This window comes from Melozone crissalis, unplaced genomic scaffold (assembly GCF_028551555.1).
Source record: "Melozone crissalis strain CALT ecotype California unplaced genomic scaffold, PUWL_Pcris_2 ptg000004l_1, whole genome shotgun sequence".
Classification (NCBI taxonomy): Eukaryota; Metazoa; Chordata; class Aves; order Passeriformes; family Passerellidae; genus Melozone; species Melozone crissalis.
Genome location: NW_026535782.1, coordinates 41,536,334 through 41,563,287, shown reverse-complemented (window position 1 = coordinate 41,563,287; position 26,954 = coordinate 41,536,334). Strand labels below are relative to the sequence as shown.

The window sequence follows — 26,954 nt, the reverse complement described above, 5'->3', positions numbered from 1 at the left end:
GCGGAGGGTCGGGGCGAAGCCGAGATGTCGCTGGGGCCGGCGGGCAGTGTGGCGTTGGTGCCGTGTCGCGGCGCCGCTGAGCGGCCACAGCCGCGGCCATACGTGCTATCGCCTGTGCCCGTCACGGCGCCCCGCCCATGCGGCCGGCACACGAGTGCACAAACTGACGTAACCTCGCTTCGGCTGAGGAGGGTCCCAGGGGCCGCCGAGGAGCGCGGCTCGGTGGGCGGGTCTCCGCGTTGTTACGGTGTAACGGGCACATTCGTTCTCTAATGGAGTCGGAGGGTGCGACCCACAGCCCAATCCGTAGGGCGGAAGGGCGGGACAAGTAGAAGCGGGCGCGCGAGTGCCCCATTTAAGGGGCAAATCTCGCACCTAACTGGCAGAGGAAGAAGGGGCGGGAGCCAGTGAGGGATGTGAAGGGGGGGCAACGCTAAACGGTGACAGCCAGCAAATACAGCCAATCGGCGGGCGTGTAGTGACGCGAAAACCCAATCGAAAGCGCCGAGAGGCGGTGCTCCTCTGTGATTGACGTGCGTTCTGGCTAATGGACGGAGAGATCCCCGAGACTCTTCCCAATGGGCAGCGTGAAGGGGCGGAAAGGGGAGCGAAAGGAGAAGACGAGCAGGCAGGACGACCAATCAGCGCGGGGGTCGGCGGGGCGCCGTCCAATGGGCGGTGCGAGGGGCGGTGCGGGGGCGTGTCCCGGTGTGTTTGGGTTCGTGCTCCTCGGGGGAGGGAGAGACGGCGGCGAGGAAAGTTTGGTTTTGGTTTTTTTTTCCCCCCCCCCGGTGGTGTTTTTTTGGCGGCGCCGGCGGAGCGGGGGGGGGTACGCTTTTCGCAGCTTCTTCGCCTTTTGCTTCCTGGGGTTCGTGTTTCCCGGGCGGGCGGAGCCGCCCCCGGCACTGAGAAGAACGGGGGCTCAGCGCACCGCGGCGGCGCCTCGGCGGTGAGTGCGGGACGGACCCCCCACCTATTCCCCATCCCGGCTCCCGCCGCGGGACTCCCCGGCAGCCCTTCCCGCCCTGCGGACCTTCGCGCCGCCTCTGAGGGGCCTCTGGCGCCGGGCCGCGGTGCCGCGGGGCGGGGGAGGGACGGGGGGGCCGGGCCGGCGGGAGGGGCCCCGAGCGGTAGCGGCTCAAGGGCGCTGCCCCGGCGGCGGCGGAGCGGCCGCTGCTCCCGCCCGACCCCGCCGAGCGCCTGTCCCGGGGCACAGCCGGGCGAGCGCTGCCCCCTCCTCGCCTCACGTGCGGCCGCCGTGCGCCGCGGCTGCGCCCCGGTGCCCCCACCGCCCCCTCCCGCTCCACACAGGGCCCCGGGGAGAGCCGCCCGCCCGCCGGATCACCCAGGCCGGGCAGGAGGTACGGCGGCGGAAACACTCCGAGGAGCCCTGGTGTGGATGGGGGAAAAAAGTGCTGTAGTGTGGGGACAGAGCCGAGGTTGCGTTGGTACCGCTGCAAACCGCGCTGGATGAGCGGAACGTGATGCTGGTGAAAATGTGTGTGTATATACGATGGGTGGGTGGGAAGAGTGACCGTGTTCAGAGGTGTGTCCTAGGGGGGAAAAAAAGTTTCCCCAGCTGTTTGTAGCAAGATGAGGGAATGTTTGTTTCTGGAGACGCTTCGCTGGCTGTGGATAAGCGCTGCTTGCAGCGTGGTATCTTGCAAGCTCAGATCTGCTTCGTGAGAGTGCATGTAGGAGGATCTACTACAGCATACAGCTGAGGCTTGTTGAATAAACCGAAGACTCAACAAAGTGTTTTCCTAGCTAAAGTAGACATGCTTAGTGATGTAAACAGTGCTTGTTTTTCCATGGTAACGTTTCACTAACCTTATGAACATTTGTTAAAATACCTCTTTGTAAAGTTAACGTTTTTACAATCCATTAATTACTGTTCTTGAATCATAACTTGCTGGAGTTCAGTTTACAACCTCTACAAAAGGTACGACGTTGTCATTGACGTCTACAAACGTTGTCAGGTTTACAACCTCTGCCAAAACTGTGACTTTTTCTACAAAGTAGGTAGGTAGGTAGGTCTTTAGGGGTTGTATTTGAAAGGTCTGTTTTACCTAGTGTTTTCCAGTAATATCGCCATCCATATGAATGGATTTTGGAAATTCTTTCCTGCTACAAGTGTTGTAGAGGTGATAGCTTTGATTCATAGGGTTATTAAATATGTGCACAAGTTCAAGCAGCTTTGTAGTTAGCTTGTGCACAGTGAAGTTGCTCAGCAATGCCCTCCTCTCCTGAGGTGACTCTAAGGGTGCAGATTGCGTGGAATGCGCTCTGGTGAGATGTGAGTGAATGCTCTCATCTGCTGCAGTTCCCAAGGCCCCGAGCTAAAAGATAAGCTCCAGTTTTTCTGCACGAGCCCTGGGTCGTGCAGGGTCTGCTGGGTAGATGTATCTGGGGGGAGGGCTCTGCAGGGGTGACCTGTCACCTGAGTTTTACTGAGTTACAGATGTAGCTAGACAATTCCCCAGCCAAGAAATCACCCTGCGAAAAGCTGAGGCTGGACATGAGGGAAGGGAGCCCAGAGGGGTGTTAGCTGTGTGTTAGATTTTCTGCTGTGAGGCTTTGGGGCAGTAAGGTACAGGCAAGTGTGTCATAGTAGAGAGTAGGTGAGGTCATCACTAGACATTTGTCTTGTTTTGCTATACTGCATGTGTGCTGATGGGCAAAATGTTATTGGGATGCTTACAGGGAATCACCTGAATCCTGTAATATGGAAGTCCTGATAAAAATGCAGTGATAAACTAGTTAGTGTCTCTTGATTAGGCAGACTTTTGAATTAATGCATTATTCCAGTTTCTGTAAATCTGCAAATTTAGCTAGAGATCTACACTTTAATTTCAATAATAAGTTCAAATGTTTGGACACAGAAGTCTTGACAAGGCTTACTCTGCCAGTGTTTGTGTGATAGAATAGTCCAATAAAGCATTTAGGTTGAGTGTATGTCGTGGCTTTGCTTGGTGATGCTTATTTCATCATTAAAACTTGATGTTGGAGGATGACTTCAGAGGAGGAAGCGTCAGGAGAGAATTTTGTGTAGCTCTGAGGTAGTGTATTTTACCTTAGATCTGCCTCCTATCATAGCAAGTAAGAGATTAGGAATTAATTTTTTGCAGAATAATGCATAATAAAAATCTTATGTAGAGATAGCTGCATCTAGAACAGAATAGCTGCAGCCAGAATGCTGGAAAGAATTGAAGGACTGCTATAAAAATAGTAATTTGAAAATATGTTCAAATGGGGTTTGTTCTCTGGGGTTTTTGAGTGATTTTTTTTTCCCTCTGGTGAAGCTGGTGTTCTTCTGCTCACAGAAGAGATTGGATTTACAATTAGGCAGTAGGAACTGGAGATCATAGAATAAGTCTAAGAAGCTTAGTTATTGACTTGAATGAGTTTATTAATAGTCTGCTTAATGGTTTGGTTCCTCTATTTCCATTTTCTGCAAAATGCTTGGATGCAGTCTGTTCTAGTCACTTACTGCCATTATTGTGTTTATTTTCTTGGAAATCTTTATACATAAATATTGTCTGCTTTGTGCAGTAATAAAAACTAACAGTCATTTTCCAGTTTCTTTGCAATGGCTTTCCTCAGTCATTGCTCATAGTGCTGCTATCAGATTCACAAATTCTGCAATACTTCTGCTTACAGCATTCCTAGCATTTTGCAGCTATTCAGTTTTTTTTCATTAGTTGTTCTTCTTCACTCAGCTTTAACCTGTGTGTAGTTTGGGTCAGTAGATGAGTTTTTGTGAAGAACTGGCGTTGTTTGTATTCACACGATAAATTAAGCGTGTTTAACACATAGATATAGAGGGAAGTACCTGATACTAGCACATATGTACCATTGGTTTTCTTTAAAACTAAAAGTTTTCTGTCACCTCTGTTTATAAAATGTATTTGCTCTGGATTTGCTTTTAATGGTCTGTTTCTTCCATTTTCAGAAATTTTAATAATGAAATGTTTCACTGTCTTAGGGAAAGAATAGCAAGGGAATGTCAGTCTTCAGTTCTAATTGCAAGAACCTAGCACAGAGATGTTGAGCTGACAGTAACATGCATTTCTAATGGTTTGACCAGTTGTGGTAGAAAAATACATGTATTCTTGCTAACAGTCTTCCTCAGGTTAGCATTTACTGTCTTTCTCCTATTTCAGATAAAACATATATGGTAAGGTTGCTTGTTCTTGATAGCAAACAGAGTGTGGAATATGGACTGAAGAATTCACGTTAATTTCTTGTGAATCCAAACAAAACTTTTGGCTACTATGTGCTAGTAAACAAACAGAGTGTGGAATATGGACAGAAAAATTCATGTTAATTTCTTGTGAATCCAAACAAAACTTTTGGCTACTAAGTGCTAGTAAAACTAGGGGCACTTTTTGGTACTTGGGCCAGCTGTCACTGTCAGACAAATCGTTGCCTGCTGGTATTTCAGCTTGCGAGGTGACCGGGGTGAGAGTAATCAGGATATTCTGACTGCTGTTCCCTGGCCCTTTCAGCAGATAATAAAACTCTTATGCTTCCTTACATTTCTCTTCTGCTCGTGCCTTCTTTGTGTTGCACTTCTGCTCATTATTTTTTATTTCTTCAGGGCAGTAAACATGCTTTGCTGGAAGGCGTTGGTGTCACTTATTTTTCCTCCTTTAGAGCAGTAGGCAGTGAGTATGTTAAATTTGTTTTTTCCCTTTGCCTTCTTATAGCGGTTAGAGGGAGAGGGTGTTTTTACACTTATTATGGTTTGCATCATGTTGTAGGGGAATGTTCTGAGGTTTTGAAGTTTTCATCAGCGTGAGGGTTGTGGTTGGAGTTTGGATGTTCTCCGTGTTTACCATGCAGTGAGCTATGGAGATGACCTTTTCCAGTTTCAGCTAGTCAGTACGGATTGCGTTTCTGGGCCCTGCCAGCTTTAGCAGTTCTGAAATTGGATATCGTGCATGTATTTCCTGATTTAATGTCTGTGGAAGAGAAAAAACTCAATAGTTCCTCTGTGAGAAAATCTGGGAAGCAAGTTCATGTTCTATCTGAGACTTAACACTGTTTAAATTTTTAAAAATATCTACTTAAAAAAGTAAAATGGACCTGAAAGCAGCTCTTAGCTAGTTTGGCTTTTAAGTCTGTGGAGTAACATCGGGAGAAATGGGAGGTATCATAAGGCAGCACATGTGCTGTGTACTGCAGGATACAGGTCATAATAAATGTGTAAAAAATAACCTGGAAGTTGGTATATTTTGACCATGTTAGACAGAAGATGAGAGGCTGGAAAGCTAATTAGCAGATGAAAGGATAAGAAGCAAAGTTACAAAACAAAGAGTTGATAATTTTAGATAGGCTGATAGAGGATTAGTCAAAAGGCGATACAACGATATCATGTTGCTTGTATGAGGGGAAGTCCTCTAATCCATCTAAATGAGTAATGAAGTAAAAGTCATTGATGTTTTTACTTGCATTTAATTTCTATACTTTTATCATGACTCTTGACAGTGTCATAAAAAGTGCCATAAAGAAAAACAACGTGGCAGAATTTTTCAGTAGTGTATTGAGTTTTTCGTTAGTAAAGTCTGTTCTGTAACAGCAGAAATTTACTACCCTTTGATTTCATAGTAGTCTACAAAGAACATAGTTTTTGCAAAATACTGTTGGCTTTCTTCTGGTAAGTTTGACGATTTTTCAGATTCTGAAAAATCAGCCTCTGTTTTGCTTGTTGGAAATGCTTCTTTCTGTTCCTCTGATCCTCTTGTATCCTAGGGTTGCAGGGTTTTTTTTCCTACTCAAGTCCCTCCTATTTTCTTACCACAAGCACTGGTTGTACCTGCAGTTCTCTTATGTGTCGTTCATAAGTCTGCTTCATGGCAAAAGCAGACTTTGTGAGAGAATTTCACTAGTTAAATTAAATGTATGATTTTAAGTCCAGAAGCTGAATGTTTGGAAAGGTTTTTGCTGCCCTTCTTGTTTTAGGACTGGTCTGATAGGTCTCCACGTGGTCAGAGCTAAGGAACTGCTGGGCTGCTCCGTGGCAATCCCATCACCAACTTCCCTGGCCCTGTGACCTCTCTGCATAAGTCTCACAGCAGTACCACAGGAGTGGTAGGAGAGATAGGAAACCCACCTCTGGGAAATAGAAGGAACTCTTCAAGGACTTGCCAGTCTACTGTGGATAAATCTATTTTGGCCTTAGGGTGATCCACCAAGGATAATTGGAGTAGGTCCTCTCATCTCACTGCTTCTTACAGCCAAGAGATACAAATTACTCAGCACTGGTGTCAGTGACTTCGAGTTAGGAACTTCTGTGTTTAGGAGCTGAAGAGAGCTGAGTTTTAACCCACATTTAAAGGTTCTTTCCTGGACATTTGAGACCCTTTTAGCTCTCTCCTGGCACATTTGGGGATCCTTAGAAATAATCTGATGTCTCTTTCTGGAGAAGATGTACACAGAATACATTTTCTTATTACAGCTTGGCAGTATATTCTGCTTTTTATACAACAGTACAGTAACTTTGTGATTTAAAAGCTTTTCCAGAAGTTAGATTCTGTAGAAGGTAAATCACCTATACACTCACTTACTTTACCATTCTAAGTGAAATACTATTTCAAACCTCTGAGGTTTCTGTTGCTTGCACAGTGTGACTTGAGAAACAGTAAGTTAATAGTATTAGAGGGTGCAGCTAGCATGAGGAATGATGAGGAACTTGGGGAAAAGTGTTAAGATAATATTTTGATTTAAAAATTTGCCTCTGAGATGGAGGAAGAGAATGTGTCCCCTCACCCCACCTTCTTACAAAGATCAAAATATACTTCAGAACAAATTATGATCCATCCTTGATCTGAAGCAGCCCAAAATCCCTTTAAGAGAGAAGGCCATAATACACATTGCTCTAAATAGTTGCTTTAAAGCATTTTCATCTACTTTTATGGGGTTTAGTATCTTTGCTTGTGACCCTCTCTGGGATTTTTATGTATTGAGATTTTTCCTGGATGTATTAGTATTATTATAACAGCATTCTTACATTGCTGTAAATAGAGCAGTTTCACTCTGTGTTGGGAATGTGTTTATTCTGATAATGATGTTTGGGGGTTTTATTTTGGAGGTTTTGTTTGTTTTTTAAGTTCCACTTAACTGCTTCAAGTAAGGAGCTAAAAAAAGAGTGCTTTGGCACCAGTGTGTGTCTATGCAGGATATTTTACTGTTACAACCACTAATTTAAATTCTTATCCTTCCGTATGTATTTGGATTCTGAGAAAAATTTGTTTAAAATTAAATTTTTGGTATTTTTGTTTGTCAAATGGCTGAGATTCTGCATTATCACGTTTGAGTTGAGTTGTATCAGATGTCTATTCTGACAAATTAAAATGCAGATGAGTCTTCTTTTGAAGAGAACAAAAATGAGAGTCAAGCCACAGTGCTTATTTGTGACTGTTCATTAAGATTCATACCATTTTTCATTGACACTGCAAAAAAAAAATCAATACTTAATATTTTCTCACATTTGAAATGGATTCTCACATTTAAAATGGATCTTGTCTTTACTATTCCCTATAATACTATAGCATTTCCCTGCCCCTCATAATAAGTGTCTTTTTTTTTTTGATGATTTCCTACAGGCTCAGCTCATGTTTTTCCTATCCCTTCAAGGCAAGGTGCAATAGTAAAGCTAAAATTGAGTTTTGATTATTATAGCTGTGCTTTTTGCTTAGATAAATGTTTGGGTGCTTCAGGATCTGCTCGTCTCCTTTCTGCAGCTGGTGTGGTGGCAGCCTGAAGAACAGGTGTAGATTTTAGTTGGTGTTCAGTGTTTCTGTTATATTTAATAAAAGCTTAGGGGAAGTTGCCTGTGTTTCTGATGGCACTCACTTTGATAAATGGTACTTGAAAGGGGGAAGATGTATTTTATTGCAAAGCTAGGCTTTTCCACACATTTTTTAAACTCCATAGTTGTTGTAGATTAGCTGCCCATAATTTTCTTTGCTTGGCCCTTTTAATTTTTAGAGTACTCAGAGGCACAACCAAAACTGGCTGATAATACCTTCATTTGTTGGAAGGTAACTGCTCTGCTTCTTTCATATTCAAAGTCCAACTTTCTCTTCCCTGTCCCTGGCAATTTATGTATTGTGGAAAATAGCTTCATATTGAGAGAAGCTTCCTGTTGATTGTAAACTGAATTAGACTGTGGAGAAAACAGATAGAAGTCCCATTGTATCAAATACTTTTTAACATTGTCTAATAAGCAAAGGAAAACGCTCCTGACAGTGTTACATTGTGGTGGCCTGAGGGCAAGAATACAGTGACATAACCAGTCCCTTCCCTCTCCAGCCCTAACCCTGCACTTCACCAATGCTGGATCGTGTTGCTTTCACCAGTTGAAGGTAACTAGATAAACTGGTGCTGCCTTGTGTATGGAGACTGTATATCAGCTTATCTCACCCGTGCCACAGCTTTCAGTTTACAGTAAGTAAACTGAAAGTAACTTTAGTCTTTCGAGGTTTGGACAAAAAATAACTGAGGTTTTGTGTCACTGCATTTCAAATTTAATAAAGGATGAACAAAAAAGTAACACGTCAGTGAAGCACATTCCAAACTAGGAGCAACTTTCAAGAGCTGGGTTTTTAAATGTGGTGTGAGAGCTTGACAGTGACAATCAGTTGTCATGTAGTTCAAGTAGGTAGCCTAAAGGCAGACTTTTATGTTTTTGGTTACAATAGTAAACTGGGTTACTTTGCTTTTAAATGCCACTTTCAGAGGAAATAAGATGCGAAAGTTGAAGAATCTTTTTGTGCCAAAAGACTGAACATTTAAGGCCCTGACCTCACACGTAGTTGAGCATGTCTGAAGCTCTTCTTGCACGTAGTTCCAAATTCAGTAGTACTAACTAAACATGTTCAGCAAAGATTGCAGTGTTGAGGACTAGCATTGTATCAGTAATAATTTGCATTGTGTTTTTAAATTTATAAATTAGCCATAAGAATGAGTGTGTTGCCTCATTTCTTTGAAGAAAAAGCTTTGTTGAATATAAAACAGATTTTTGAAAATTAGCTTCCTGTTCCTTTCTTAGGTGCTGAAATAGCTGAAAAGTACAATTCAGACTGATGTCACGCTATAAATATTGATGAAGTTCTATTTGGCAGCTGGTTATGTTCAAAGTTGGTGTTTGCAATTATAGTTTAGAATTATTTGCTTAACAGCTCAGCATTTGTTTTCTTTGACAATAATAGTGCTGAGATCTTGGACTTCTCTGCATGTATAATCATGTTAGTGAGAAGTCAAAATGTCCTTGTATAAGAGAACCTCTGTGTTATTAATCATTAGAAGTGAGATAAATATGGGACACTATTTTGGAAAATTTCAGGGTGTAAGCTATAAAAGAGTGAAGTTTAAAAAGCAGAAAAAGCAGATTGTGACTTAAGCTTCATTCTCCATCGCAATCCCCTGGCCTTCCTCCTGGCCGTGTCCTGGCTCAGGCTGGCCGTAATCCTCTGCCCGAGGCTGTGTCACAGGATGCAGTGCCGGGACCCAGAGCCTTTCTCTGCAGCAGGGGATGCCTGTCTGCCTCCATGCCTGCTGGGGACTTAGCGCTGGTATTGCCATGCTGGTGTGAATTCCTTAACAACACAGCTCTTCTTGTAAAAGCAAACAAAGCAAAAGGATAGTTTTAACCTAGGAAACTTCCATACTCTTCTAGTTAAATCCAGGAAGATTGTGAGAAGTAGGTAGTTTAAAAGGTACAGTATCTTCCAGTCCTGTCCTGCATGTGAATGATTTTCAGTAATGTTGTCTTTAGCTCTTGTAATTGCTGCTGTCAGTGAATAAGCACCGTTCCCCCTTTCCTCTGCACAAGGCTGCTTACTGCCTTATCAGTTTTAATTTAGTTACTGCTGCTGGGTTTGATAAACATACTGCAGTGTGGGACCTGAGCAGTGTTACTGGGGGTTCAAAAGGAAACCTTCGATCTTGACTTGACTTTAGTGGCATGAATAATCTGACAGGATGATTCTCTTGGGATTATCAGCAGTAAAGGAGTTATTTATAGCTTTCAGGTTTAAAGGTGAGCTGTTGAGAAGCAGGCTTCTCACTCATCACAACGTTTTGCTTAAGATGGAGAAAAATGCTTTGTGTCTTTGGTCTAATATAACATCCACTCTTCACCTGTCCTTAGAAAACTCTGGTATTCTGAAGACTTTGTCACTTTGCAAATGCCCTGAAAAAAACACTTGTTTGTTTGTTTGTTTAAGTGGTAATTTGTTTCCAACTTTGCAAAACTAATCTCTTGAGTGGGTTAAACTCTGATGTGGAGTGTAAAAAGCAGCTGGTATTCTCAACTCACTATGTTTTAATTTCTTGCTGCTCCCGGTATCACCATAACTCTTACTGTGATGCTGGCTGCCCAGAAGATTCCATCAGTCAGTTAAAACATAGCACTCCCAACAACCTCAGTTTTATGGCTTCCATAAATGATGTGGTGTAGAGTGTTGAAGGTCTTGAAGAGAAAAAGTAGAAATAATTTTGAGGGTGTTTTGTTAATATGTATATTGTATCTACACACATATACGTGTATATGTGCATAAATGTGTGTGTATATGTGCTTCAGTCACAGTGAAAATACAGGGTGGAACACAGCACAAAGGACTTTGGAAAACTTAACCGCTTGGCAGCCTTTGGCTGATTGTAGTTGGGATGTAATCTTGATGACAGTTGAGAAGTGATGTGTAGTGTATGTAGTGTACAGGAGGTTGCTGTAGCAAAGTGAGGACTAATACTTTTTATGTTCACTGCAATCTTTAATGGATTCTTTAGCCTAACTGGTATGAGCAGAAAAGAAGTGAGGTTTGTGCTGCTTTGTACAGTAGAAAGTGGCAAAATGTGTAAGCAAAGCATTTTTCTAAATAAGCTTTTCTGTTTGCTTTTCCTTAACTGGGAGGAGAAACATTTAGCACCTTAAATGTTGTTTATGTAAATGGTTTGGAACACTGGGAAGGTGATGATGAAGTATTCTGTCCTTATGTTTCAAGACTGTCTTTAGACTCAAAGGCTAGAGCCAGGATTTTCTAAACTGAAAGTCTGATTTAGGACCATTTGAGAAGTATCCCTTTGCATGTTTCACATGTCTCCCTTAACAATGAATCAAAAAGGGTGACATTGTTTAATGAGAAAAAAACACAAATTCATTAATGATGGGATTTGCTTGAGCAGATCACGTTCTGTAGTTGTCCTTTTTAAACCGTATGACATCTTCAGGAGCACTCCATGTTATGAAATGGTTTGTATTTGAATTGTTCATGTAAAAGGACTTAAGTGCTGTGAAATGAGACTTGTGTTTTGTTCATATAGGTTTTTAACTTCTTTTTGGTCCTTCTGTTCTCATGTTACTTTGGAAGAGCAGTACAGAGTAATGTATCTATTCCAATTTACAGCTATTTATCTTGTTAAAAGTACTTGTGTCATATTTACATGAACAGCTGAAACATTTTCCATATGTTACCAAAAACATCAGTGCAAAGAATTAAATACAGAACAAAAGATGAAGTTGTGCAGCCAATGCTAAATTAAACATAATGGACACCCTTTCTCATGTCATGTTTTGCTGTAGAACACCATAGTGATTTTGTGGGATATGTGACTGCCCTTCCTGAATATTCCTCTGGATGTTTTTCCATGAGAGATTGAGGATTTCTGCCTTTTCCTATTCCTTCCAGCTGCTTTGTTTAGAGTGATATCTTTAGTTTGTTTTCCCTTGAAGTACTAATCCTTCCTGGATTTCCTTCCACCTAAGTAATGCAAAGAGATTGTTCTAAACCATGTGAAATAAAGAGGTTGCAAATCCTCTTCTCAAACACCAGTAATATCTCTCCTTCTACCAAATTACTTGGTTACAAGTTATGTTTCCATCTTCAGCCTTGAAAAGTGAAGTGGAGAATTACCATCACAGCGAGACCTGGGTTGTCCTGGGTAATTTTTATAGTAAATCATGACTTGCACTGCTGCTGTGCTGTGGGTGAAAAACCATGAAATATTTCTGTGTTGTTTTGAAGTTGTGAATGACTTGAAGCCCACTTCCCATATCCTAATTGAGTATGGGATGTTTTTATTTATTTACGTCAGCAGCTCGTTTCTGTAGGATGATTTTTTAAGACATCTTGAGGCCTTTTGAGCAGAGTGTGCTCTTGGTTGCTTTATCAGAATCACCCCACAGCATAAATCAGAACCAAGTTCAAAATTAAAGTTTGCATCTGTAAAACCTTTTCTCACTAGCAAAGGGACAGGTAAACCACAGTGGCAGGTAAGACACTCTTTTGTCACCAAATGTATTTTCTAGTCAGAAATTGTTTGAATGGAAATCATGCCCATAAAGCTCTTAGTTAATGCTAGAAGATCAGGAAAAAAAAATTAACTCACTTTATGGCAGTTAGTCCAATGACAGGAATGCTTTGTTCCTAAATAATGCTGCACATTAAGGAGTAGTATGATGCAGTGAATTTAGAAAAGCACCATTTGTTCATATCTCCTACAACAAAGCTGAATAATGGCAACTGGAATAATTTAGATTTTAGTGATGTTGACTTGGATATATAATGTAAACTGATGGTTCTGGACTTCTTTTGATTCCTGGAACTTGGTTATGTTTTACAAAACCAAAACTGAAGTATTTAATACTAGCTGTGCATGATTTGAAATGGGCATGAAGGTAAGCCAGTGTAGTGCTGCTACGTTACTCTTTCAAAATAGGATTAAATACCTGATAGTTGGTAGGTATGGGATTCATTTTTACACATAATATTTAATATTCAGGAGTTAATGTAGGATTATGTAATCTCTTCCCTTGACTGCAAGGAAGCACGCTTATGTGTGTTCTCTCAGTTCCTGTACAAGAAACCAGTTTCACTGCATGTTTTTCCCAGTTGTGAATAGAAATTATGTTTCTAGAGCCTCCTACTGTTCTGTTTTATCTCATAGTCAGTAGGAGATTCTCTTACACATGCTACCAGTGTTTACTGTTTTTCCACATTTGAATGTGAGGTTGTGGGGAGAATTTTAAGAAAATATTTTCCTGATGGCAGCCTATTCCTTTCATTTCTGTGCACCTAGGTTTGCTGAACTTTGGAGACAGCTGACTTTTGTTTTTATATTTGTTTTAAATTTACTAATGACCACAGTTGATTGATGTTTTAATTTTTTTTTTGTCTCCTTTTAGGGTTTTGTTTTTGCACTGAATGTAGCCAGGACGGATCCTTGTGGGCTTTGGCAGCCCTTGGAAACTGTCAAAGGTAAAAATCAACCAAAGCTCAATATTGTGATCTTGAAAGTTGGAGGTGAGAAGAGCAATAGCCTATGCTGGTTCTTAAGATACTGTAGGATGTAAATCTGTATTCATGTGCTTTCTAGTGCGTTATTTCCTGTGGGTTTGTGTGTGAAGTTTATGTTACTGCCTGATGTGATTTGTTTCTGTAAGCTGAAGTTGATATGTGTGATGTATCACTTTCTTTAAAAATTAGTTAATTTATGTTGAGATTTTTTAACTCACTGGAATTGGAAAGTTATTATTTCCTATAAGCAATAAAGTTATAGTCAAAGGTTTTCTATCTTCTGAATGCTCTTGCTTGCAGAACAACTTGCATTTAAAGTGACAAAAATACTCTCTTCTTCTGTACGTTAAATTTTATGTTGCTTTTGTACATTCTTAACAGACTCAATGTAATACGATGCTTTAGCAATTAAATCCAATATGGTTGGATCAGGTGTTAAAAATGAACATTTTGTCTGTACCTAGAGGCTGCTGTGTCGATACCATTGTGTCAGACAAGCACAGTCTCATTTAAGACAGTGTTCAGTCAAGTAGTGCCTTGTTCTAGCTGCTGTTGTTTCGAGTGTGCCATGTACATGAGATCACTGCCTTGGGAGAGCGCTGGTGTGCCTGCTTTGCTTTGTGACAGAGTTTGGGACCTGCCTTCCATTTCTGCTAAATGTCTGTGGTGGTGACATTTGGTGCAGCCTTACTGTCCTTCAGGGGGTTTCTAGTGGGCCATATCCACTTTAGACTTGGGAATTCACAGGAATCACGATTGGCTGTACATTAGTAAGTGCTTCTCTCACAGCTGCACTCTTTAGAAACTTGAAGTACGTTTTTTCTTCATTATCTGATGAAGAATGGATTTTCTCTTTAATCCATATTTGATTCCTGCTGCCAATCTATTATAAAAAAGTGTTGCTGCATGAATTAGACAAGGTACTTAGTCCCAGTGATGCCTGTTTGATGAAACCAAATTTGAAATTGGTGGAATTCCAGCTCTCTCTTGCTGTTGAGAACTTTGTATTTTTCTAAGCTGGACTCTTCTACGCGGAGAGAAAATTAGGCCTAGAGGAAGTACCTTATTCACTGGTATTGGTTTTCAGGGATTTATAACTATATGGAAATTTTGGTCAGGTTTTGCTTGCCAGAGTGTGTTAGAATGCAGTAGTGCAGGATGGTATCCATAAGGACACTGCTTAGCTGAGTGGCTGATAACTGCATTTAATCTCTCATGCTGATCCCAGTGAACAAAACAAATACATCTTTGCTGAAGAAAGACATGGAGCAAAAATAGGACTAAAATCTAATTGGATTATCCCAAAACCATACTGTTTAATGGCAGGACAGTATTGCAGTAGACATTAAAGTTGGTAAGAAATCCTGCTGGTTCATATTAATGAATGTTTTAACCTTTGAGAATAGATTCTCATCGCTGTATTACATTTAAAGAGTTAAATAAAAGTTGTTCCTAAGTTTGGATGTGCATTTGCTGCATCGTATGTGGCATACCAGTGCATTGCTATTTGTCAGGCCTTCCTTGGTGTCACCTTACTCCAGCTGAAGATAGTTAATTTTTCTGAAGGATATCAGGTATAAAAAATTGAGGGATTTCAGTCCCACTTCAAGTAGTTTGGGTGGATATATGTAAGGGTAGAAAAATATTATCTTACTTTTGACCTTTTCCAGGAGTGACTTTCTTGATAGGTGCTGGATCTGAAAATCTAAATGGGCTGTCTATAAAATTTCTTTTTATCACCTGGGAACTTGACATATCACATTAAGAATTGAATATAAGTAAACAAATGCCTTTAGGCTTTTGGCATTTTCCTGATGCTACAGGATGCTAGTACAAATTCTTACTTCCCATCCTTCCTCCATGTATAAAAGAAATGACCCTGTGTATCACCTTCGGGACTCTGCTCAGAAGCTGGTGAGCTGCAGAGGGGATGTCTGTAACATGGAATAATTATGTTATTTCTTCATGTGCTGGCAAAAAGCTGTCTCTGTGGGCTAAGAAGTCACCCTCAGCTGTAAATGACTGCTGCAAAAGTGTGCCACAGAGGTAGTGTCCCATGGATTCAGAAATCTGGAAATGCCTCCTTTTGGCAATAGATAAACTTGCAGTGCAGCATTCTTGTGCCAGTGGCTAAAGGAATCAATGATTCATGGGTGCAAATGAACATAAAAATTATTGAATTGGGGTCATAGTTTGTTGAAGGATGTTTGGTCTCCTGAAAGAACCCAGAAGCAAATGCAATGAAATATTAGAAAAACCCAAACCAAACAACAAAAGGACAGTGTTCAGCAAAACTTCTCTTGCAACACCTTTTGTAGTCTGTAGCTTAGGCTCTTCCTGCACCAGCTAAAATTTTTTGTTGGTGGATTTTCTTTTTCCCTTGTGAAGTTTTCTAGTAAATTACGGAGCCTTTTAGAACTTCTCCCTTTTTACCATCCCATGTGAGCAAGTTCACTCTAAATATTGTATGACATAATATGTTTTTTTAATGTTAAAGCAAATCAAACATTAATTATGGGATAAATTAAAAAAGAAAATAGAAATTATAAAAAAGAAAATACAATGGAGAAGGGAAAGAGTTTATTCATTCAATTTCATACTCTAATCTCTTGAGTTCTGGATAGTTCCAGTGTATTTAATCTGTTGTCTGTGGGAGAGCTTGCTTTTCTTTGTTCTTGTAGCCTTTCCATTTTTTAAAATTTCCTAGTTCTACTGACCTTTTCTTTCCTCCTTTGAGATGCACTGGTTGGTAGTTTTTTTGTCTTCTTCCAGGATAGTATATAAAAACTGGAGTCAAATACTGCCAATTCCTCTGGTAGTGAGGGATCTCAGAAGATAAAACATGTCAGTTTTTCAAAAGCTTATGTTTGAGTTCTTCCAGCACTCTGAATGAAAAGTGACTTCCCCTTGCAGTGCTCTTGGTCTGACCTTTCTGGTCTTGTTTTATATGTAAGGGTTTTTTTGATGCTTCTGTAGCTCAAGTTCATTCTTGCTTGTTTCTCTGACTTTGAGGCCAGGTAAGTGTCACAGGAATCCTTCTGGCCAAAGCTGTTTTGGCTGTTAGACATCAGACTGTCTGTCTAACAAAAATCTGAGGAGCTTCCCAATTACTTGACTCTAATACTGCAAAATCATGCTCCAAAACTCCCAGCTCTGGAAGTTCTGGAGTGGGTTTCAGAAACTGAGCATGGCAAAGAAGTACCATGGACAGGGACTGCCCAGCCTGGCCTCCTCCACTCTTGGTGCAGAACAAAAAGCTACAAACATTTGTTCTAGGCAGGAGGATCTTGGCATAGATGTCAAATGCTTAGCATTTGATACCTCTGATTTTTGATTATGTGCTGAAGGCAGAATGTTTAAGTGAGGATTTGGGTAAGAGTTTGATTTTCTCCTCATTCCTTCTTTTCCAGAAAAGGAAAATTACTATGCTCTAAGTCTTTACAACTCTTGTGCCTTGCACTAGAGTGTATGATATTATTGAATGTAACAGCTTGTTGGTTGTAAGATTTATTAAGTTGTATGTAACATTTTGTAGCTCCAGGCCCTTAATGTTTATAGAACTTGTTCTTCATTCCTTGAGTCTACCGTGGCAGATGTTGTTTTACCTGTGTGCAACACAACAGAGGAGGTTGGAGTGCAGACAGCCTTACACTCTGAGCAGACATTAACAACGAAGTGAAGGGGGTGCATCATTTAGAAGCTTTCTGTTGTCAGTTTCCAGGCTTGGAATTGCTGCTGTGAGGGTGACAGCAGTTCTGTAGCTGAGGTGCAGAAGTAGAGAGACTTGAAATGGATGTTAAATGCTGGTGCAGTTGAAGAGTTACATAATCTGTAGCTCAAGCTCATTCTGTGAGGGACAACTGTTAAAGGCCAACAACTCTTGGCTTTAAGAGAATTCTTAACTCAGTGTATTCAGTGTGAGCCCTTACTTTCCATATACCTGGGATGTCAGAGATCTGGTCATGGCTTATGTCTTGCATTTTAAGTGTTAGAAATTCCTGCTGAATTTATGCTGTTGCATTTGATCTCTTAAATTGATTAATTTGATCCATTATCCCAGAAAGATGCCTCATCCTCTGGAGTAGAAGCCATTCTAATCTTAAACAGCAAAGTCTTCCTAGTTGTATTGCATGCTTCCATAAGTTACTTTACAATTTGAAGAATGAAGTTTGGGGTGCAGATTTTGTTCAGTTGGAGCCGCACTGACACTGTCAAACAAGTCAGAAAATAGATTACCTAGTAGTGTTGAATATTTGAAACACTGGGATCTGTTGACCTGGGTTAAATTGTAAATGCCACCCTGAAGGTAAATGACTTTATCTGTTCCCTGAACTATTTAGATTCTAGAATGGATTTATTTTTAGAATGAAGTCAAGGAAAAAATCCCGAAAGTAAGACTTCAGAGGTACTGTGAGATCACTGGAAGTCTTAACAATTTTTCAAACTAATAACCTTTAGATTGTCTTTAAGCTGTGTCTTTAAAGCTTGTATTTGCACAAAAGCTATTTCCTAGTAAGAAAGAATTGCTCAGCTCTGGTCTGTGTGATCGTTCCTTGCTGACTGTGGCTTTAATGAGTAAAATCAGTGACTAAATTAAGTACTCAGCAATGACACTTTCAAGTTAAAAAGAAAGGAGGATATAACTATTAAGTGGGTTTTTTTCTTTTAATTAAGTAGTTTTGTCTTATTCTGAATAGCAGTTCTCATTTGTGTAAAATGTAAATTTCAGCAAATATATGCAGAATGGCAGCATTAAAGGTCATAGCCTAGAATTGTAGTTTATGTACACTGCAATCTCACAAAACTTTGTTAAAGGCAGAAAAATAATTGTTTTTAAAATATATCTTTTTTGTTTATCTTTTAGGCAGTATTTTGCATTTCTGCAGAGCTTTGCACAGATCCTGTTCCCATGCAAACTGATGAGGGAGAAATACTGGAGGAAGGCAGTCCCAAGGTCAGTGAGGTAAAAACCACTGTGTTTTGGAAGAAGAAAAGCTTGTTTGACTGAAAGGGGTGCTGGAGGGGGGATTACATGGAGTGAACTTTGACTGGTGCTGATATTTTTAGTAAGAAACTTCATGTAGATGCTTATTATTTATTGTCATGGAGATGCTTAAAAAATTAAACTTGGAAAAATCTTTAGAAAGACGGGGGTTTTGCTACCCACTAAGGGTTGGAACATGTGTTTTCAAGCACTTTCAGGAAGGAAGTAGAAAACTTGTGAAAAGATACTAATCCTGACAGTATTGAATTTGTGATAACTGGGAGGACTTTCTTTCCTGCCCACCCACTCTCTGAACTAACTCAGGAATTAGACATGGGGGCCCTTAGGTGCAGGTGCTGGTGTCTGTGGATTACTGACTGACCTATATTGAAGGTGTGCTGCTGCTTGTTTCCTTGTACTTGCCAGCATGTGCTGTGCTGTGAGACTGGATTATGTTGCTTTTGAAGACACCTCTGATTCTCAGCATACCTTGTTGGAACAGGAGAGTGTGAAGTGTTCTGTTGAACACAATGCTGTGTCCTGCTTTTTGCCTTTTCCTGAATATGCAGTTGTTAAGGTGGGAATTACTTTGGTTTTCATAAAGACATAGTCATTGGCATACTCTTCTGAAGGTTTATGAATACAGTTTATAGTCCTGACTGCTCAATGAGTTAGTGTCAACATTGCAACTGATCTGTGTTTAAAATGTGCTCCCTGCATTTCACAAAAATCTGAATCATTTTTAGTTTGCTTGTAGCTTGGTGTAAGAGAGAGACTGAGAAATTAAAAACTAAAAGACTAAAGTTAAAATCTGTTTCCTAGGTAGACCTTTGGAGAGATGCTTTCACTGTTTTAGGGTATAAAGAAAACACACTTTTTTAGCTGTAAGCACCAAGTTAGGAAGTAAGTGAGTAATTATTAGAGGAAGGACTTGGCAATTGTGCTACATGTACTTTAGGAGTTGTGTTAATTTTAAATAACTTTGAAGGAAGGTTGGCTCTAGATTAGGAGCTGAAAAATGAGAACCTATCAGTGGATGTACTTGCAGCAATCCAGGCTATTGAACACATCTTTTGACAAGGATGTGATTACAGGTTTCAGTGGGGAATAGACATGAGAGAGGAGACATCATGGTGTAATTAATTACTGATTATAGCACAGCTATTGCTGCCTTCTTTTCACCACACAGAGAGGATCTTTGCTCTGTGTGTGAACAGGCATTTATGTGTATACAAACAGGTGCCTGTGTGTATATTTATGGGTACACAGCTTGCTTTTTTTTGGCCTGTGTGGCAGCAAGTAGATGGAAGTGACTGTCTTTTCCTCCAATGAAGGGTGTGCTTTTCTTTGGCCTACTTAATTCTGGATATAATGGTGAATGTTGTATATCTGCTCCAAAAATTGAATGAGCTTAAATTTCAAATCAGATTCTTTATACTGACTTCAAATACCTAAAAGTGTATGAAGTATTGCTTTGAAACAATTGTCCTTGTGGGAGATCAGGAATTGTGCATCTGGTATAAGCAAAAAAGTGACGACTGCATTTAGTTCTTCTCTGCATTCTGTGATGTACAGGACTACTCACTGAAGTCTGTTTTTCAGTGTTTCTTCAATCTGTAAATGATTATTCTCTTTCCTTGTCTCAGGAGAGTTTTGTATCTATAACAGTTGAAAGTTTGTCCTAGAAAATTTTAGGCAAATTATATTTCACTATATTGTCTAGTATCATTGAAATTATTCCCTTAATTTACAAAGGTTTAAATGATCTAGTAACCTTTTTTCATAAAGATACATTTTCCTATGAAATACCATTTTTGATATTCAGTAGTGTAGTTCAGTTTTTTCCTTTTGTGAGGTTGTTTGCCCATCCGTCCTCACCCACTCACTCCCACCTTTTTCAGGCAGGAGATATGAGGTATACTTAAATGAAGTATTCTGAAAGAAATGAGAGCCAAGTCATCTTCTGTGGAGATACCATGAATATCAGGTTATAAAGATTTGGATACTGCAAGAATTAATTTTTTTGTCCTACCAGCCTGAAAATAACCTGAATTTTACATGAAGATTTTATCATAGAGGGGAAAAGAAAATGGTATGTCATGCTGAATGCTTGTAAACAGGTTTGGGTCTATAACTGTCTCAGATTTTCTGGCATCCTAGACTGTAGAGTATTTTGAGACATCCTGGTCAAGACTTGAAGATAAAAGGAGATTTCCTCTGGTTTTGAAGAAAAAAATTATATTATGCCTTATGTAGAGCTGAGCAAGTCACTTTAAAGCCTAAATATTTATGGCCTTCAAACTAATTAACACTATGTAAGGTATGATCAGAAAGTTTAAGCCCAGCAGTGAGACATCATGAATAATGATCTTCTTGCTTGACTCCTAACAACCTGATGAGACAGTTGTAAAGTCAACTCGAAATGAGGGACAAACTCAGTGACAACTCATTGGAAATTAAGTTTAAGGACAGTTAACAATGGACTCAGTTCCCACTTTAGTGTTTATTTCTATCACTGTTGTTCATGTATACATTTTTATTTAATTAGTAATTTAATTTTTTAATATTATGGTTGTTGAGTTGTTCTCATGTTCTCAATTTTGCATACACTTTCTTTAAAATGGCCTAAACATGGTAAAGACAGCTGGCACCTGTCAATAGCATGCTCTTGATTCCAATGATTACCTAATGTTAGTGCTATACAGAGAGGAAGCAACTTGTGCAGAAATCAGTTATTTCAAATGAGCATATGGGCTTAAAAATTAATTTAGTTTCGGCAGATGTGGAAGCCTTAATTGATAGTAATATCCAGTCTATTTTCTCCCAATGACCTGCTAGTGAGTATCATACAGTGAAGTCTCCTTTCCCTTTTTAGAATAGTTTGGGGTGAGCTGTCTGGTTTCTGGCTCTTCAGGGTCTCTTTTCTTCCATTTAAAAAATAAGAAAAGAAAAGAATCATAGAATTGTTTAAGTCGGAAGAGACGTCCAAGATCATTGAGTCCAATCTTTGAGTACCACCATGAGGTGGCAAAGGCTCACCAGGGGGGTACAATCAAGGGAATTTTGCAGGACTGATCTCTTCAGAACTGGGAATCCAAGCAAGAGCCTCGTGGTGTTCTCTCCAGTCATGGAGCTGCCTAGTGGGAGGCAGGAAGCACTGGGCCATTCTGGTTCCCTGATACCAAAGTGAAATCTTCTGCTACCTCTCCATTGCAACAAGAAGAAAAGAAAACCAGTGTTTCTCCTTGAAACCCTATACCCTTTACGGTTATTTGGATTATGATTTTTGTTTTTAATTATATTTTGTGGTAACTAATTAGCTACTTATAGTTGCTAGGCTTTTTCCATTAACAACCTTGGACCCTGACAATATCAACAAGTGCTGAACTTCTTGTTTGTGACTGATTTCAGCTGGTTAAGGATTAGTTAAGGATTACTGCACAGACAATACTTAAACTTGGTTTCTTAGTTGTTCCTTTGCTGTAAAATATTGCAGGAGGAAGCTAAAATGTTATGCCTGATTTGAAGTACTTTTAGATTTCTTTCAATGTTGGCAGGAGTTTTGAGCTTATGCAGAAAACTTCTTTATCAAAAAATGCAATTAAAATGCTCATGTTAAATGTAGAATTTCTCGCTCTCCTCATAGCCGTTCCTTCAAGCCTATGAATTCAGAAGGGAGTGAGGGACTTTGACTAAAGTAATTTATAGAAAGGTATTGAATGAATCATGGTTTTGCTTCAGTGTTGTAGAAGGGACAAGAGGAAAAATATATAGTTCTGCCATTTTAATGTTTTGTATACTAAAAATCTAGGTATGCAAAATTTTGATTAAAAATATGACTACACAGGATGTTTAATAACACTTAATTCCTAATAAGAACAGGAAAAGGGGAAAGATTCTGTATCATACGATGTTATGTAAATGTAATTTTATTCAAAGTTTTCATCAGTGTTTATAGAAATAATTATTGAACTGAATTGATAGGCCAGGAATTAGGCTACTTTTTCATACTTTGACTCTTTCAAAATCAGTGGCACAGACACTGAGGCTTGTCCTGTTTTTCAGTCTTGCTGTCCGATGCCACTTACAAGATGTCTGGAGGCCACCTGTTAATCCTTATTTTGTTTCAAGTTGCTACTCTGTTCATATCTGTCAGTGTGAATCTTTCCCTTACATTATTGAAAACTGCCTGCTCTCAACCTGGTGAATTCTTGCTTTTCTTGCCTCTCGGTGTCTAATTGTGAGCTTGCACTTGCCTTCTCTTTAAATCACTCTGCAGAACTCCGTTGGCACTGGCTGCGTTTTGTTGTGGTGTTTGGTTTTTTGTTGTTTTTATTTTTCTATCCTGAAGCATTCACACAGAGATGATAAAAAGTTTAAAAAGTATGTGACTCAAGTATCTAAACACTTGCCTTTACTTCATACATGTTGAGAATAAAGGAACACAAGCCTGTGTTAAGTTAGGTGTTTTTAAATTTATAAACAGAATCTTAAAATTCACAAGGCAGTGTTGTTTGGAGTTCCCTTTCCTAAAAGCAAGAATGTTCCACTAAATGCATTTATGGGTAAGGTATGCTGAGTTCCTGATGTGGATGTGGCATAATGATGACAATAGTACAAAAGTTAGGCTGATGCTTTCATTTTGTGGGATTTAGGATTAATATAACGAAAAAAAACCCCTTAGTTAAGTAAGTAAACTTATAGCATCCAAAACCTTGATGCCTGTGTCTCTGGGGCTTACAATCCTACTCAATGATACAGAACTGGGTTTCAATTCAGATAACACTAAATAATTTAAAACATTCAGGCCCATACAGTAATGAAATAAACATTACAATTACACTTTGTGAGTGTAATTATAAAAAATATGTTTTCCAGTCTAGTACTGACCTGGTACTACAGGGTGCTTTGAGATGATGGTTCCCTGCAGAACAAATCCCTGCACTCTTGGAAAACTTTGGCTTGTTATGAGAGGTGAGCTTTCAGCCTCAATTTACGTTCTTGTGAGTACCTGACAGTTCTGAGTAGGTTACAGTTTACTCACGTGGCTGTTGCTTCTCCATTGGATTCATGACAGTAGGCTTTGGGGTTTTTAATTTAGTTATTTCATTTTTCATGTCTGCTGGTGAGTTACCTGTGGAGCTTCCAGCATTTTTCTGCCCTGATACATGGGGTATATTTCTATTATTTTTCTGGAACAAGAGTTGTAGGAGCAGCTAGTCTTTGTAAAGCTGACTTACAAATATACTAATTTCCTGGAGTCTTTGCATAGTCTATACAAGAAGTATCTTGTATAGTCTTTGAAAAGTACAGAGGTATTCTATATAACATGATAATTTATGCTTCTCCCAAAATGTAGCAGCTTAAGAACCAGGAGGACAAAGAATTTTTCACAACAGAAACTGATGTCATCTCCATGCTCTGCTAGCTTCATTTAGTTAACCTGAAAAAGCTACAGCTCTTGAGGAGAATATCTCAAACCCAAAATATTTGCATATCATGTATTGAAATAAAAATCCATTAACCTCTCAGTAAAGAATTAATTTACTTAAAATTCATTTTAATTACATGTTATAAAAGCTTGTAGAAGTGTTATGGCATAGTCCTCTGGTTTTAAGTATAAATTAACATAGTCCATTAAGGGAAGCGGAAATCTTGGGTTAGTTTCTCTCTGGAACTTCAACAATATGGCCAGAAAGAGAACCTAAAATACTTTTCTACAAAACACTACACACTTGGACCTCTCTACATGGGGAAAAAAACCCAAGCAAACCTGCTTGTGAGTTTATAACTTCAAATTTCAAAATTTCAAGGCATTGTAGCAAACAGCCATAATTATGGTATGGGGTCTAACCCTACCTGGCAACTAAGCACCACACTGCTGCTCATCCACTCCTGTCCCTGAGTGAGATGGAGGGGTAGAATTGCAAGAGTAAAAGTCAGAAAATATGTGTATTGAGATAGCAGTGGTGTAATAATTTGGGGAGGAAAAAACCCAAACCAGTAACTAAGAGGAGAGGAAAATAAAGCCTGTGAAAGAACAAATGATGCAAAAGGAAAATAATTGCTTGCTGCCAAACAGTGGATGCCCAGCCAATCTCTGAGCAATGTTAGCCCCAGGCAACATCCACAAATGCCCTCACTCACTCCGTTTTCATGCTGAGCATGGTGCTCTGTAGTGTGGAGTATCCCTCTGGACAGTTGTGGTAAGTTGTCCTGGCTGTGTCCCCTCTGGCTTCCTGTGCACCCCTGGCCTGCTCACTGCTGGGGTGCTGTGAGAAACAGAAGAGGCCTTGATGCTGTGTGAGCCCTGCTCAGCAGAACAGAAACATCCCTGTGTTAGCAGCACTGCTTCCAGCACGAATCCAAAACACAGCCCTCTACCAGCTACTATCTAGAAATGTAGCTCAATCCCAGCCAAAACCTGTGTACAGTATGTTATCAGGGTTCACTATAAAAAAAAAAAAGCAGTTATAAATAAGGTAGAATTGTTGAGGACTTTGCAAAAAAGAACATGGAATTTGACAGTACTACTTGAACTATTGTCAGGGAATGCTGTTAGTGTAGGTGCTTGGACATTTTAAAAGAAACTCAGGATCAAGTTCAGGATTCTGCCAGTTGGGTGTATAGATCTGCTGCAGTTTTCTACAGAGGCAAGATGGATTGCTCATTTGAAACCTACTTATCCTTAGTGAAGACTGCTAAAATATAGATGCTGAACTGAAAGATGACCCTCTGTTTTCTAATCTCAAAATACCCTGAAGTGCTTTTGAATCACAAAAGAGAAGGTTAACACAATGATGTATTTTCTTTCTCTTGGAAAATACCATCATGTGCCAAGGTGACTTGGAGATCTGTAAGAACTGTCACCATGTGTTCTTTGATCCAGTCTTTTCATATGTACAGTTCATGTGGAGGAAGTGTAGTGGCCTGGCATGTCACTGCAGTGAACAGGCGTGTGTCTCATTTCTAAAGGAAAAAACCTTTCAGTCTTAAGAAAACATTCAGTTTAAAAACTCATCCTTTCTATTCTTTTAAAGATTCTTTCTTTTTCATAAATATTTTCTCATTAGTTTTTTCTCAACCAATAGCATCTCTTCTTCAGTTGATTACAGCAGCTTATAATACTTTGCAAAGCAGACAAAAAAGCAGGTATTTGCTTAAAGATTGAAAAAGTGGTTCTGCATTTGAGAGCTTATGTGGTATAGTCCCACTATGGGATATGATGTGAATGACAGTCATGGAAATTGATTTGTGGCTTTGCTTACAAAGTATCTCTTCTCATGCAGGTGAGCTGTTGGCACACAACTGGAGGACTTTCTGGCTTTTCAGAATATTGCCTTTTGATCTCTTTCCATTTGGTATTGGCTTTAGAGAATTTTTGGCAGTGGTTGTAGTCCATGTGAATTGTGACAGAGTTCTTTATAAATGGTAACTTTATATGAAGCCTTACAGATGTGGAAGCATTGATGAGTGTTTTCAATTTTCCTGTCTTATGGCAGACTTGAGGGGGGATACGTATTTGGGGAGAAATTTGAGCCAGGGACATTGAAGCTTACTCTACCCTACTTTAAAAACCTTAAATTTACTTTAGAAATAATTTGTAGAATGTTAGTTTGGTGAATCATTGAAAGGTGTAAAATTCATTGGTCTTGACTTTTTTCATTTGCAAGACTCTACACTTGCATGACCCTAAAGGGACTATTTCCTTTTCATTTTGTGAACTAGATGGATATGAATTTTTTTCACTTCCTCAAAATTTTTTTTTCATTCATTAGGTGTGGAAGAAATGCATGTGAGTTTGATGGGAAGAGTGTAGGTTGTTATTCTTGTGATGGTGGTAGTAGTAAAAAATAGTAGTGATGATTTTCGGCATTTGAGTACATAAGAGGATGATCAGACAACTAAGGACACTGGAATTCTGCAAAAACATATTGTGTGATATCAGTTCCCCTGAAGGGTAAAAGCAACATTGGAAACATGTCAGCATTTCCTGGCACTTGTTTGAAGTCACTGAAGCATTTGAGCAGTAGGCAAGAGGGTGTATCATGAGGGGAGAGTGTACACACAGTAGTGTGGAATTAGGTTAAGAAATATTTAGAGGTACTTTGGAATCATATTGGTTGGTTTCAACAGATACAATTTCCACACGTAATTCCCAGAGAAATAACTTATTCCTGTGGTATCTAAAGGTTTGTTAGGGATTTTTCGAGGGCAAGTTGAAAAGCCCAGGCTCTGCTTCCAGAGATGAGTGGCTATGTTAGTGGTTTGGTGGTCTGTCAGATAGCTAATCTTTTTAATAATCTTGATAAATTTAGAGAAATTTTAAAAACAAGCAGCAGTGTCAGTGGCTCCCCTGTGGCTAAAATGAGTTTGGATTTGCATTCTGGTAACTGGAGAAACTGGAAAGCAGCTTTGTGCTGTGGGTGTGGATAGCCTGTATTCCTTCTCCTTTTTGACAGTGATCAAAAGTGGATGCCTAATACAGACCTAAGGCAGGGTTAATATATACATATAACAGATTTGTTCTCAGCCTCCAGCTGTTGAGGAACTTTTTGGGCCACTGTTAGTTTCTATGTGTTTAGAATCCACACAACAGATTTCTGTGAACACAGAAAAGAAAGTTCTTCTTTCTGTTGCTTCCCTGTCTGGTTTTAAGGCAGAATAAC

General features: G+C 39.7%; 1 protein-coding gene across 4 annotated transcripts in view; it reads left to right on the top strand.

Annotated features, from left to right (window-relative positions):
- The first annotated feature begins 874 nt into the window (after positions 1-874).
- The window catches only part of TNRC6B (trinucleotide repeat containing adaptor 6B), a 119,323-nt gene continuing 93,243 nt past the window's right edge, over positions 875-26,954 (top strand). For 3 of the 4 annotated variants that reach the window (XM_054276157.1, XM_054276149.1, XM_054276124.1), the window contains exons 1-3: positions 875-949; positions 13,190-13,262; positions 18,166-18,264. In XM_054276157.1, the coding sequence (XP_054132132.1) occupies positions 18,211-18,264 (54 nt within the window). In that variant the 5' untranslated portion in view covers positions 875-949; positions 13,190-13,262; positions 18,166-18,210. The remainder of the gene's footprint in view (positions 950-13,189; positions 13,263-18,165; positions 18,265-26,954) is intronic. The other variant, XM_054276132.1, reaches the window with a different exon arrangement.